Source organism: Oxyura jamaicensis, chromosome 3, assembly GCF_011077185.1.
Source record: "Oxyura jamaicensis isolate SHBP4307 breed ruddy duck chromosome 3, BPBGC_Ojam_1.0, whole genome shotgun sequence".
Lineage (NCBI taxonomy): Eukaryota > Metazoa > Chordata > Aves > Anseriformes > Anatidae > Oxyura > Oxyura jamaicensis.
The window spans coordinates 55,704,999-55,720,322 of NC_048895.1; the positions used below are offsets into that span (position 1 = coordinate 55,704,999).

A 15,324-nucleotide genomic window follows, 5' to 3' on the forward strand; every position below is an offset into this window, starting at 1 on the left:
AGACAGTCACAAAGGCAATACAATCACATAAGCCTCATTTTTGAAAGAAACAATCCGAAGTTACACTGTTGAACTACTGCACCGTTTCTATGATCATGTGTACATCAACAGTAGTGGATTTAAAAAAAGTTCTGGGGAGCCGGGTCGTGATTTGCATGAGATCAGTTTCCCCCAGAACTGTTCCAGAGCAGGAACATATTTAAGTTATATTAAAATCCTGCAGGAATCCATGTGAAAAAAAACACACATTAACATATACCTTTAAAGTGCTCTATATGTGTATAAAATAAATACACCTAAATACACTAATGAGTATGTGTGATGTGAACATCAGGACACTTGGATCTTTAAGTTTATCTTTTTTATAAAATAATTTCTTGCTGAAAATCAGCAATTAATTCTACACATTTTTTTCTGCCTAGTACAGTTCCTTTTCAATTGCCTGATAATTAAAAAGAATTCTGTCATTTCGACCATTGCCAGTGTTTTGCAATGGAATTCCAGACACAAACAGGCATATTCCTGATACAACAGGCATTTGCTTATGTGCCTTCCTAAAGTAAGGCTTATATCTTCTCTCTCGCACTATGCTAATGGCTCAGCCCATGTATTGAGAACTTACAACTTGAAAACGCAGAATCAGGTCTTGTACTGGGAAAATAAGAAGAAAAATCCTCACGTAGAAATAATATCAAATACAGCTGACACTGGAAAACCTGAAAATACATCATTCAAATGCCATCAATCCATCTAGAATTTCAAGAATCAGCATGAAGAAACATAAACCTGGGGGTAACTTGATCTTTATTTAGGCATATTTAAGAAAAGTTTCATCATATTCAGGTAGTCTAGCACTGCAAATAAATCTTGACTGGACTGATAAAATTATTAACATCACTGATTTAAGGCAACTGTTACATGTTACATTAATATTTCAGTCAGATTGAATTCTTCTTCGGATACATTCATGCAATTAACTGTAATATATTTTTACACTGTACTTTGAATATTTAGGATTGTTTTGTTTCCCCATATTAGACCTATCTGGTTAAGCTTTTCTCAAACAATACAAAGAATGAACTTGTTCTTCTGGGTGGAAGTGGAAAGCTTTAATGACTTAATGATTTAATGACTTATTTGATGCAAGAAATGCATGTTGAGAATGCTGTGGAGATAAATATACATCTTATATGTGTGTATCACATGCAAGCATGGAGAAATAGGAATGGAGGTTGAAACATAATTATTATTCTTAGCTAAAATCATTTTCCTTCATTAAAAAAACCAAAACATCCTTGCACTGAGCAGAAGGCCCACTAAACTGCCTGATTTCCAGAAGATTCCTCTCCGTGCCAACCTCTGTCGGGGATGAGAAATCTTCCATGGAGCCATGAACAAGCCTCCATGTTGCATCTATTGTTCAGTCCATTTTTGTCTTCTCTTTTTCTTCTTCAATACCTGAAAACATATGGAGAACAGCTTTCAAAAATCTCCAAACGAATAAAAACGAAGAGCTTATTTAGAGAAGTTTCTTCTAATGCATTAATCTTCCTTTTCCCTTTATTGCTGTTGTTTCTCCCCTCCTTGCTCACATGCTCTTGCATGTGTTACCTCACCTGCTGTGAATGAAAAGAGCATCTGCACACCTGATGGCAGTGGTTGTCCAGAAGTGAACCGCGCAGCCCTCCCTCCCTCCGGACCTTTTTTAACCAGCCGAACCCCCTGCCGCACGCTCAGCCTTTGACTGCTGCAGGGGACTGGGAACACTCAGTTCCCTCGGCTCCTCTGCTTACCTAAGAGCAAATTGGAGTAGATGTTACTAGAGCTGAAGCTAAGCAGCTGACTTTATTTGAATGCAAGTTTTAAAAATTCTGTTTCAGAATTCAGTAAGTTTAGCACCCCCCCCCCCCTCCCATTTCAACGCTGGATTTTTAACAACTTTTACATACATCTCCCTTTTTTGAGAGCACAAGAATGAAGAACCGGTTACTGTCGATAGGGTGCCTCTCTCTCCTTGTAGTGGCCATGTCTTTAATACCAGGAGGGCTGAGTTGGCTGTAGGGCTCCTTAAAGAACTGATCCTTGCTGCAGGACTTTTCTCTTGTCTGTGCTGAGCAAAGTCTGGGCCAGGCAGCAGACTGTGTTTTTTTTTTTTCTTTTTTTCTTTTTTTTTTTTTTTTCTGGCAATGAAAACATTCAGCTATTTCATATGCCTGTTCCTGGACAATGAATTACTATTGGTATCTGACAAAAGTATTGTTCTTCTGACTAAGCCCTCTCTGCCAAACATCTCAAATAAAAATATTTCTTTTGGAGATTTTTAGGCTTGCTGCGTGTTGGAAAAGACAGACCTCTGAGGACTGAAGGCAAAAAAGAAGTAATTTTTGAGAACGTTGAGAGGAAAATCCAGTCACAAGTAAGATCACCTGCTAATGCAATCTATGCATAGATGGCAGTTACACCAAAAGTCACTTTCAAAACATGGCTAATTAATTCCAGGATGGGAAACAGCAAGAGCCATGTGCAGTTAGAAAGCACAACTGCAGAGTGGCCTTGGTCGGAAGAAGCACGAGGGAACCAAACGGGTCTGCACCCTGCCGACAGCACAAGTACCACGGCCCTGGGTGTCGCTGGCAAACCGATGAAGAGCCATAGGCACAGGTTTAACAACCAAAACAAGAGGCTGGGTCCAAAAGATTGCAGTGGGTTTACAAGGCTGCTGCAGAGCCAATCTCGAGCCTTCTGCCTTTTGCTGTAAGGAACTTTTCCAATAGTTTTAAATGAGCTGTTTTATTTGCCTTTAAAAAAGAGCCTCTTTCCTTTCTTCTGAATTGCTCTGCTGCAGATGCATCAAATACTTTGGCAGGAATGCAGATACCCTCAAAAACTGTGGACAGACACTGGCTTGTAGAAAGGGCAAATTTTTCCTTGCCTACCATGTTTGTGGTTTAACTTGGAAAAACTAACTGCAAATCATTTTGTCAGTAGTGAGGTTTTATTTAATGCGTCTCCAGAGGAAAAGGAAAAAAACCTCTGAACTCCAACAACCCCCCCCTCACCCCAGACCTCTCATGGCAGACTGCTTTAGTTTGAAACCTTACTAATCAAAAGCCCCTTTTAAAGGTACAGTTTTCAAATGGTATTTTCCCAAATCTTGCAAGGAGACAGATTGGCATTATTTTAAATTTCCACTGTCATACACCTCAGGTTTGGTTTATGCAAAGTGTCTAAAGCATAGCAACATAGCAGGTGACTCATGGCATTATCTGGTTTGCAAGTGCTTGAGCCACAAGGGAGTGTGGATCAATATTCTTTAACCAAATCAAGGAAATAACAGAGAGGATAACAAGGCCATGGTGGGCCTACTGGAAGAATGACATGATTAACCTCAGCTTTTCTGGGGTGGAGGGCCACAAGAACCAGAGATTTTGTTAGGCATACTGTGGAATAGAGAGGGAGATTTTCCACCTTTTATTTATTCATGGACTTGGTAAGAATATGTGACTCTTCACCACGTTACTATGCTTCATACAGGACTTCACACAGGCCAAGTGAAAGTATTCCGTGTGGCTGCCTTTTTTAGAAACTTCTTTCCTGAATAATTATAATAATACAAATAATTAAAATAGACGTGACTGTGACATCCAAGTGAGGCCTCAAAACCACACATGAACCCTAGGACCAATGGCCGCTGATTCTAGGGTACTACCAAGGAAACCACTTTGCACCTGCTTGCTAACAGGAGCAAATGGCCGGTAAAACTGATGTGAGCTCCTGGAATCAGGCTCTACCTAGCACTAGAGGACTTGTTAAAAGAGAATTGTGTGTGCAGTAAGCTACCATGTGAATTTACGTTTTATTAACAAGAGCACACTATGTTTCCCAAACGGGGATGCCAGCTGTTCATATGGTCACAATCCATTATGGGCCCAATTAATGTAATGACAGAATTCCCACTGAGCAAGTATTTCACTCCATTTGTGACTTGCTCCTGAGGAGAATATGAATGTTGTTTGCTTATTTATTGCATTTTGACAAATGAAAACCATCTTTCGTAGACTAAAGACATCTACTTTTAATCTTGTGTTTGTCTTATTTTCCCTTTTCCTTTACTCAGCATTGGCTGGCCTTGGCATGGTAGATGAATGCAGGTTATACAATTATGTTTACCCTCCAATAATGTGATCTTTCATTCCTATTATTTGATCAATGTTAAAATATTTATTTTCCTTGAGTAAATTTCTAAGCAGAAAACACCTTATCTGAGAATACTTATATATACCTTATATCTGAGAATACAGTTTTTTATTTCTAACTCTAAGTTTAACATTAGCAGCATTCCTACAAAATGATACTTTATTCTAGCTGCATTTAATGGGTTCATCAGCTAATAAGTGGGTTGTGAACCAAGTGGGTTGTAAACCTTTCAGGTAATTGCCAACAGCTCTTAAATTAGTATTAGAAGTTATAAGAAAATACATAGCTCATTCATAGCTCATCATGCTTTCCAGCAGCCACTCCATTCATTTGACTGCTTTTAAGAGCAAGTAAGCTAGAAGTTTGAATGGAACTTTTGTCATTTTCCTTTGTTTTAGCCTACTAAAAATCTTTTTGACTTTCAGGGGAGCATCTTCAAGTCCTGACCGAGCATTTCAGGAGCTAACATTCCTAAAACAATACTCACATTTTTGGGTATCCCAGATGTAGTTGTTCAGAACCTCTCCCATCAAGTAGAAAATGTTAATTATTACAGTAACAGCTGCGAAAAAGATTATTTTGACACCTGGGCTGAGGTGCTCAAGAAGCGGGTACACCCACACTCCTGTAACATGGTGAATCCAGCACACCCTGAAACAGAACAAAAACACCAAGTACTGACTCTTACAGCCCTGTTTTTCAGAAATAGTTTGGCTTCGCTACTGTAACCTAAAAAGAAATCATTAAAAAGACAGTGAGTCGCAACTAAATTCAGCTTCTTGGAGTGCCCGGATGATATCCTTTGAGAACAGACATCAAAAATGATGAAACAAAGACTGGTTTCCTGTATTGTTACAGCCTTGTTTTAAAATTAATATGAGCACTTGACCAATTTTCAGTTTCTGATGTAGGCAGGCACTTCCTTGTTGCCTTTATTTTTACAAAGAATATACCCTCCTGTTCTATACAGTAGCATGGAAAGAGCAGCACTCCCTCAACTCCAAGCAAGTTCTTTTTCCAAGGATTATTCAGTGTTCTTGAGGCTTTCCTACACGGCCTGACTCTTGGCTTTCTGGAGCATTTTTGTTTTATTTTGTATACATTTGTGTGTGTCTGCTGCTTTTCCTCTTCACACCTGGAAAGTGTCTCAGTTTCCAGAAACACATGGTTCAGCTTCTCTTTAAAACAATAGCTCTTCAGCACCTGTGTTTTAGGCTGCTCCTCTTTTCCTTTCAGCTACCTGGTATCATTTGGGATCTAATGATTTTTCTCTAGGTGGGACAAACATTAAAAAAAAAAAAAAAGAAGAAGAAACCTTCTCATCAGTGAACTTCTGCCTACTGCACTCAATAAAGGAAAAGGAATGATGGTGACTCACTGGTGTCACAGAGATTTTTAGCATTCAGCTACAGCGGAGATCATCGTTACACTAACCCAAGAGACAGTGTGTCAGCTCTACTGCAATACAGCCCGAAGAACCTCTCCAGGTACGTGGTTTCCCTCTGTGTGGCTGCATGGACACCTGCACTCTCTGAAAGGAGAGTTGTTGCACTGAGATCTGAAACGGTGAAGTCAGAAGGGAGCAGACGGAGTCCATGCATTCCAGTAGCTGGAACCTAAGAAAGGGAAATGCTGCCAAAAATCTTAGCAAACATCACAGAGGCTAACTGGGAAAAATGCTCAGCGGAGACCAGACTGGGGCCTGTGAGCTGCTGGGCTCTCTGTAAGAATGTAGATCTTTTCCTCTCTGATCCTGCAATTTGAGAGAGAAGCATACAGTGAAGCACAGCTAGAGAGAAGACTAAGCAGTCACAAAGACAATTACTGATGGAGACTTCCATGTCCATATGATTTGCTTCACTTGCTGATACTTCTGTTTGCTTAAGGAAGACTTTTGATCACTACGTCAACAGTCATAGGTTCCTGATGAGCAGAAACACAAAAGTCTACTCAAAAACACTGTAATAAATGCCTGTCACACAGAGAGTGCAGCATCCCTGTTCAATGATTCTCCCTCACCCTGGAAATGTTCATGGTTGTCATAGCTTCCCTCCTCCTTAGAAAAGCTTTTATTACAGCCAAACCTTTAGCAGTTGCACACTTCATGTAGGAATTTACATGTGTTGGTAAATTAATCTGCATGATCTAAATGCAGACTAAAAACACTTTCTCCAAAGGAGTTCACATATGGAAAACGATCTTTATACTTTACAGTTACTTTCCCAGACTTTGTTCTGTGCCAGAATTGAACTGACAAGATAAAGGTAACTGTGAAAAAATAAAGGGTTACTGTGTAACCCGTGGTAACAGGGGATACCATGTCCCACTTGGTCAAAGAAAAGGATGGGGTAGTTGGTAGAAGGTTATGGGGTGTCTTTTACTCTCAGGTTGGCTTAGGAGGGAGCATCTATTATTGCCCAGCATTTTTTGGTTCATTTACTTTCGTTTTATGATCATTTTGTGAAAAACAAGCTCCAATGAAAAAAAAAATGAAAAAAAGCCAGTGTCTCTTTTTCACTTTTCTCTGGTGTGATGAAGCTGTCCATCAATATAAGGACCTTTACAGAAGGACTTTTCAAGGGATGTTCTAAACGGCACCTATGTACCCAAGTTCATGAACCAAGCAGAAGTGACATTTACTAGAACGCATTTATGCTGGAAAGAAGAAATATTTTCTCAATCTGACCAATGAGTCACCGATGAGCTCACAAATGTCAGATGTGTCTGGTTAGTTCAGAATCTTCGAGTACATTTCATGAACTCTGTTCTTTGCTGCCCAGGACGGTAGCCTGTTATTTGTTTGGTGACACAGCTCGTGTGTTCAACCTACCTGTTGTACATCTGTCCCCGGGGCAGTGACAACGTAGGAGCTCGTGCTTTGAGGACAGGAGATGCCTGCCACGGACTCAGCTGATCAGCCACCCTGATCTTCCCTGCTCTCTGCGTTTTGATGGAGTGGTGTTAGCCTTCTCTGCACTGAGCACTGACACGCCGATTGCTCCTGCGTTGCCTGCACCACAAATGGCAGCAGCAAGAGGATGATTGCTACCATGGAAACCTCACCTGATGGCCTTTCTTAGCGGGTTCGTTCCTGCTTGAATACAAGCTAACTCAACGCTGCACAATAAAGAGCTGATCAACCAGAAGCATAAAGCCTCCATACAAGATTGCTGATTACTAATGTTAATGAATGCCCTTAACATTGCAATTCCAGTAGTCATTATTCCCGGCCAACCTCATTATTAGATAAGCACAGGGGAGCATGCATTAAGATTTACTTAGGAGTGCAAATCTAGATCCAATTTAAGACCCTGTTATTGAACAGGTATAAAAAAATGGGTTGTTTAGATAAAAATATACTGATGAGAAAAAGCTGAAGTTAAAACTGGGCTGATTACTTCTGAGAAGATAAAATTAACTTAGAACCTTCCTGTGTTTTGGTTCTGTGACAGCCAATGTAGATGCAACCGTGCATTTTTCAAAGAGGAATATGATATAGGTGACAGAGCTCATTTTTTTCCATTTGTTAGAACTGGTAAGAAAAAAAGGAATGGAGATATTCCCACATTGTATTCAAATTAAAATGTATGTTTAAAAAAAGTGGTGATTTGGGGAAATTTTCAACCAGATGGTGTAGAAAACAGAAAAAGCTATTAACACACACTATTTATTCTTTTTAAAATATCTGTCAAAAAGCTTGACTTTGTGGCTGTTTTTCACTTTTAGTATACAGTGGATGTTGTATATCTCACCTATCAAAGTAACGAGTCTTCCTGTTTGCCGTTTTTCCAGCAATAAGTCTGTCTGAGAAGATGAAAGTCATGCAGAGAAGATACACGTACATTTCTTCGGCTACAGATTTTTTGTTAATGAAGAAAAGCAACTACTTCAAACAACTGTGGGAACCTTGTGTGAAATCTAGTCCTGGTACAAGCAAGCTCAATAGGTGGATATCACGGTAGATGACCATGACAACTGAAAGGTTTTGCAGTAGGAGCCAAGTTGCAGGAAGCGGTTGCTCCTTCACCATGGCTACACGGCGATTGTGAGTTTGGAAACACTTGCAAAGGCATCACAACTTGCTGGCACTTTGTGGCCTGGACTCTGAGTCTTCACCCACTTCCTGCCCAAATGGAATCCTTCAGCTAAATCTGGAGCTAAACAACTGTGTGATCTGGAAACAGAAGTGCTAGGTGGAGGGCTGTAGAACTTTTCAAGAGCAAGGAATGAGAGGACACAGAAAAAAAATGCAAGCCAAGGAATGGCTGACGAGCTTCAAATGCTCTTCCTCCTAGCAGAAGCAGCACTGTAGCACAACACAGAGGCAAGAAATTCAAATCTGATAAAGGAAGTATCTTTCTGCATGACGTCTTATTAACCTCTGGAATGGTCCACCTTATCTTGCAGCAACATATCACTGAACTCATGATATTAAAAAAAATAGAATACAAGTTTGGAAGGATGTCGTGTTTCCATTTAATTCACTCCTCTGCTCTGGGCAGTATCACACAACTCTAGGAAGCTTCTGAAGTCAGGAGACGGTACAAGCAGTAAGAATGTTCACAATCGTGCTTAAGTTCAGAGAGTACACAGTGTATAAACTATCAAGTCTGAGCATCCAGTTTTTGATGTGGGTTTTGGAAGAAAGCTTTCCTTACAGGCTGGTCATTCCAAAATGGCCTGCTGAATCGTCTTCTGAAGCATCTGACATTAGCGACAGTCACAGTCTTGATATGTAGCCACTCTCATCCACCGCGGTAATTCCCTTCTGGTTACTTCTTGCAGCAGTGCAGAAGCAGATCCTCTCCTACACCTTCTGTGCCACTCAGGTTTCCAGTGACTGGCACAAGGGACGGCAGATTCTCTGCCCCCAAACAGATCCCAAGCCAGTTCCCCTTGTGGCTACAATTTATCAAATGACAGGACATGGCCACTTTCTACGCTTTTATTTCATCTTTCCTAGCGTCACTCTCCTTTTCCGCAGAAAGGGAGAACTTTACCCAGAACTATTAAATTGTGGAATGTCTCCCAAAGGAGGTGACGGGCTTACAGCAGCTGAGTCATTCAAAACTCAAACGAACAAATCATTTGTGGTTACAGACTAGGGACCAACCCTGCGCTTTCAGAGGCAGGAGCACAATGACCCACACTAAATCTGTTCTACTTTTGGTTTCTAATGCTGACTGAAGCGATGTGAGGGACATTTTCATCAATCTTTATGATTTTTTCTTCCAAAAACATAGGACAGCTTATTCTGCATCTAATCAGAACTGTTAAGTTCTCACCCATCTTAAGATGTTGGGATCTTTATAATGCCAGCCAAACAGGTGTAAGCCACCTACAGTAGGAATGCGTAATGTTTAGAAATTTTACATTCTAAAAAATGAATTCAATAAACAGCCATCAAGAACTAAAAGCAATAATTTCCTCTTTCCAATTTCTTTTTGTTTTTTTTTTTTTTTTTTTGGATTCTTCTCCACTGATCTGACTGCTGCTGAACAATACCAGAGTCATGGGACTGTCCTCCTGGTATGGAATGGCTGATGTAGACAAAAGACAAATCCTGGAAAACTGCAGCTGCAAATAATGCCACACAGTAATGTCATGCAAAACATACTCAGCATGACACAGTGCTGTCATCCTTTGGGATGGACAAAGCTTAGCAGAAATTTTTGTTTACGTACAGGTAGCTAGAATGACAGAAACTCTGCAGGATTTGAAGTCATCTATTTTGATAAATATTTAATTTTAAATATAGAAATGGTTGCTATGCTTTCTTGAGCTATATTTTAAGGAGCTGCAGAAGCAAGTGAGAATGTATTAACTATGCATGTCATCTGTGATTGTACTGTTGCTTTGACTGAAACACTTGAGGATGTGGAGGTGGAGGGGAGCCAGAATGTAACAGTCCATAATGGCCACGTCAGACTTAATGGGCTGAGGATCCGTGCAGACTTCTCTTGCTGAAAGCACTTTTGCTCTTCCACCCTTCTTCTGGGTCAGGCACAGGGGATGCTAATCTCCTTCTGGCCTATTTCTGCTGCTTCTACTTCTTCCTACTCTTTCCTGTTCTGAGTAGTCCTGGCTCCAACTCTTTTCTCCTCCTCTGCGTTGTCGCATCTATCACCCACCTCTCTGTCAGCCTTCCACCCCAATTTCAAGGCCCGTCTCTCTCTTCCCCTCCAAGCTTTTCCCACTTACTTGCACAGTTTCAGCTTTCAAGCTGCTGACCTGTGAGCTGCACAGTTCCTTACCCATGTTCTCTTTTAACCAGTGGTTCATCTCTTTTACTTGCCTTGAGGGCTTTTCACTTGGTTCTCCTCAACCATTGATTCCCCTGATCCCTACTGAATTTCTCTCCCCAGTGCTCACTTCCAAAAGCATTTACGGCCCTCTGCTGACATGCAGACACACAACAGACCCTAGCACAGCCATGCTGTGTCTTCTGCTCCATCTGTATCTGTCACTTCCACCTCAGAAATCCTTCTGCTTTCTGAATCATGCCTTCTTAATAAATATGGCTGCCAATTCTCTCCAAGCTTCACTCTTTTGCACTTCACCCTTCCCTTCTCAGTTTCAAGGTTTGTCCTAGCAGTCGGCATCCCTATCCTTTTGCCAACATCTGCTCTTTCTGATCTTCCTCTCCTTCTATGGAGAACCGCTCATGGAAATCCTACAGCAAGGCTGACAGCAGCTATCTCAAATCCATTCCAAATTCTCAGAGCGTACATTCCTTTCTTAAATTCACTCAAGAAGAATTCAGCAAATTACACCATCTAAATGCTTTCCCTCAGCACATCTACAGAACTCTCTTAAAATCACTTAAAGTCAAACTTTATTTTCAAATGAAAGTTTAAAGGTACCTGAGATATGGAAATAGATTTATCAGCTTAATAGATTTATGAATTGAGTCCAAGCCTGGCACATGTGGAGAGAACTTCCAGTGGACTTAAGATAGCAACGAGAGAGCAGATCAAGTCTTTTGCTCCCAAACACGTAGCCCTGCATGACTACGGCAGTAGAATCAGATTCTTAGGGTCTGATTGTCTGGCATCCTCAAGTACTCAAAAGCAGAGGGAACAAGAAAGCCATTTTAAATAAATGTATATGTCTCAGTTTATTTTAGGGACATATTAGGCTCTGATATTAGTTGCCATGAGGTCATTCTTATTACAAGGAGCAACACATTTCTGGCTCTTCTCAGTTCCTTGACAACCAACTCCATACTCCCATTGGCAGTATTTTCTGGTAGTACTGGCAAGCTCTTGGGTTTTCTTAGCACTGTCTAGATTTAGCAATTCAATACAAATTGTGACCTTTTCAAGCCATGTTAAATAAAGCCAATTGGCCTTTCCCAACTTAACCCATGACTTCGATCCTGAAAATCCATGTATGGTGTGCAACAGGCAAAGCAAATCTGTGAATGCTGTGCCTGAGCACAGTTCCTTAAGAGCAAGGCAAAGCTCTCCCTCCACAGGCAGTACATGAGCTAAGTCTGCTCTCCTGATTGAAGAGAGAATGAAAACATAAATTAAATATTTTTTTTTTACTCTTCAAGAAAGGATATTTCTCAGATAACATGTCTCTGAAGAATGCTTAGAGGATATCAAATTATTTAGCTATATTCTAACTTTGGTGATTCTATTCAGATTTTTTTTCCTCTTTTCTCATTAATCAAATACATATAATAAAAACTCCTTATTCCACCATCCCTTCCCTATGTGAAAGATTCAGCCACATATGAAGCAAGTCAGAAGATCTTCTCTACCTGGAGTTGAAAAATGCATTCACAGAATCTAAACTAAACAATATCCTCCTGTGTGCTCCTTTAGAGTAAAAGCTAGACTTGATAAATCATGCAGCATGGTAAGAAAGTTTCAGATGAGGTGGGGAGAGTTCAAAATTCACAGGTAAAACACGGAGCACATCTGATTAGCAACTGCCTCCATTTTATACTGAGGAAGTTTCAGTGAACACAATTCTGTTGAGGGAACAATGACGTAGGGAGAAGGACTCTAATGCTCAAGCAGCAGATATCTCGCTTCAAGGTAAAACAAACAAACAAACCAAGAACTATGCACCAGCAGGGGGCCCACAGACAACCAAAGATACAAAGGAAGGAAGTTCCAAAAGGCTGCATGTAACTGGGTCATTTGCAGGTGTCATCTCATTGTAATGCACTGTGCTAACCTTGAGGGGTCTAAAGTGTACAACAGCAGCAAATCCTAATGATATAATTACAAATCCTCTAAGTGATCACAGTCAGTACTTCAATGTGGTTACCTAGCAGTAGGAAGACAGTGAACCTTAGCTGTGAAAAGTATGCACCCCCGAGTGGGATGGATGAGAAAAATACACTTTTCATACTTCTATTCCCCAGTCTGTGAACATCAGATACACTCTGTTGATACCATTGTACCATGATTTACCCTGCAGCCCCAGCCAAATCTTGGACAAAGGCTTCAAAAACAGTTGCAGGCTGCAGACTCAGAACTTGCAGATGATGGCATGGTACAGCGTGAGTCTCCCTCTGGTCTTCCCAAAGACTTCCTTTCATAAAAATGGATGGAGTAATGGACTGCAAGTGCAGATTTTAGCAGGGCTACTATTAGGTAGAATAAGCAATTGTCTCATACCATCTTCTGCAGAATCCCAACTCAGAAGGTGAGTCACTTGAGAGTAGGCCTATCCTTAAACAGCAAAAGCAAAGGGAGATGACAGTAGCCTGTAACCGAGTATCTGCTTAGCAGTTAATTTCTTAATGCAGAACCTTCTTCCTTTGCTTTATTTGTCCTACAATTTCCTTTTACATTGTACTTATAGCTGTAGGGTTCAGATGCACTGTAGTAGGCAGGATCAGGCCATATGAGAATCACACTGATACTGTAACAGCTTCTTAAAAGAATTTAAGACACCTCTGTTTTTATTTCATTTGCAGAACTAGTTTGCTTCATTTTTCTATTTCTATTGAACATTATTCCATGTGTCTACTCAGACGATCATGAGAAAACTGTCACTGCCATAGTAGGTCAGATCACGGGTACAGTAACTCTGCTACCTTGTGCCTAGGCACCTTCAGAAGGTGGCAAATAAATAGCACAGTTACTCATTATCATGTAAGTGTTAAAAGAAGGTCCTTTCTCCTCAAGAAATCATTATGCACCTCTATGCATGAGACTGTTCCTATCTTAAAACTGAAAATATTATTCTAGCTTAAGATGTATATGCGTATTTATAAAAGTAAGTGTCAGAATATGACTAGCATCCTGGGACACAGCATCCCACTTCAGCCGGATTACAATCGTTTTATGATCACTTGATGCGCGTTGATGTATATGAATAACGGCTTCTCTTTCATTGGACCGAAGGGAAAAATAGCATGGCTGAGGATTACAGTACTGCCTTGAGCCTGTGTTCCTCTCTCATTAGTTTGATCTCACTTGACTGGTGGTAAAAGCAGTATTATCTGTAGTTTTGGAAAACATCCTCTGAGCTGAGGGTTGTTGTGATATGAGAAGAAGTAAACAGGAGATCATGAAAATGTTTGCAGAAAGGATAGAGGATATATGGTATCAAAGGAGCACTGTTAGCTAAACAAAGGCTTAGTGAAAAATAAAATGCCAGAATGACCAAAGTAAATTAACTCCATCATATAAGTCAGGTGCTTGAATAGAAACTGCCCAATGACAGAATTTAATGTTGCATAGGAAAGGTTATTGCTGTTTAGTTTTTCACAAACATTTGCATTTTTTAAAATAAACTGTAGAGTGTTTGGATTACTGGCTTATTTTGCAATCAATTTTACAGAAAGAATTTATGAACTAGTAAAGAAAAAAGACAGTGTTCTATCTTTTCTGTTGCCGTGTAAATACCGATGCAGGAAATCATTTGCCTATTCTTGATTTTATTTGATAGAACAAAACCCCTAAGCAATAAAATGAAGGTCCAAGAAAAACATTTAGCCTGAAAAAAAAGGTCGAAAAATGTACCCTTGGAAAGACCACTGCTTACATGGGATTGTTCAACAAATTCCTGTTGTGTGAGGTTTGGCATATACTTTCTAAAAATATAAGCATCTGGGGAAACCAGACAAAGCCCAGGTCTTGGACCAAACGAGGCATGCAGCGTGAATCTGTTAGCGATTATATCCATAATGAAATATGTGCCCAAATTTAGCAGTACAAAACCCCCAATACAATATGAAAACACAGCATGTACAGCCCTTACCATAAAATATAGCCAACAGCGAAGGTGCACACTGCAGCCAGTCCGCAGCTCCTGCTGGGATACTGATGATGTGTTGTTCTCATCTCGATTAATATAAAGGGCAAAACTGTTGTATGCTAAAAAAAAAACACAACACAAAACAACAGGGGAAAAACAGGTGATACAAATGATTCTCACTGCATTTCCAAGCTAGTTCTGCAACAAGAATCTTAATCACAAAAACCTAAAAACAGTTTCTGGACGGCTAGAAAGAAAAGGTAAAATGACTCTATAAAGTAGATCAATAACCCAAACGCTTAATATTGCCTCTATAACGTTCAATTGTTTGAGAGAGCGAGGGAAAACTGAGTGAGCAGAACATGCTTTTCACGTTGGCCAGGGATCCAAGAAGGACACTCAGTGAGTGAGAACAGGATGTGGCGTGAGGGGACATGGATTCCGAAGGGACAGGGACCCCTGTCCTAGCTCAGCCCTGCCATTGCTCTGTGATGCTTGCCACATCATCTTGGTTATTTTGACCATTCAAGTTAAGAGGCAATGTGTCTGATTTTCAGAAGCTCTAGGCACAAACAATGCCAAATGTATGAATATAAATGGAAGTATTTAATGCTTCTGAGAATTAGGTTTAAATGTATCTCAATCTGGGGACTTGAGAACAGGGGACATATTTTCAAATGATAGCCTCAATAGCTTTGTTCCTTCATCTGCAAGGCAGGAGCAATTATCTTCTTTGGAAAGGTGGTGTGAATCTTAATTTGTTAGTTATTGTGCAAAATGGTTTTAGATTCCCAAATGAAATATATGAAAGCCAAAGCTGTAAAAACCTTTTCAGCCACTTGTCTTTATTTAGCTGTGAAAGACCTTATTTTGTCATTTTTCCATACGTATTTTCCTACACTG

General features: G+C 40.2%; 1 protein-coding gene across 2 annotated transcripts in view; it reads right to left on the reverse strand.

The window, feature by feature from the left end:
- Positions 1-785: 785 nt before the first annotated feature.
- AIG1 (androgen induced 1) overlaps positions 786-15,324 on the reverse strand; it is a 123,231-nt gene continuing 108,692 nt past the window's right edge. For both annotated transcript variants that reach the window (XM_035322934.1, XM_035322932.1), the window contains 3 exons: positions 14,425-14,540; positions 4,685-4,848; positions 786-1,458 (listed from right to left, as the gene is read on the reverse strand). In XM_035322934.1, the coding sequence (XP_035178825.1) occupies positions 1,421-1,458; positions 4,685-4,848; positions 14,425-14,540 (318 nt within the window). In that variant the 3' untranslated portion in view covers positions 786-1,420. The remainder of the gene's footprint in view (positions 1,459-4,684; positions 4,849-14,424; positions 14,541-15,324) is intronic.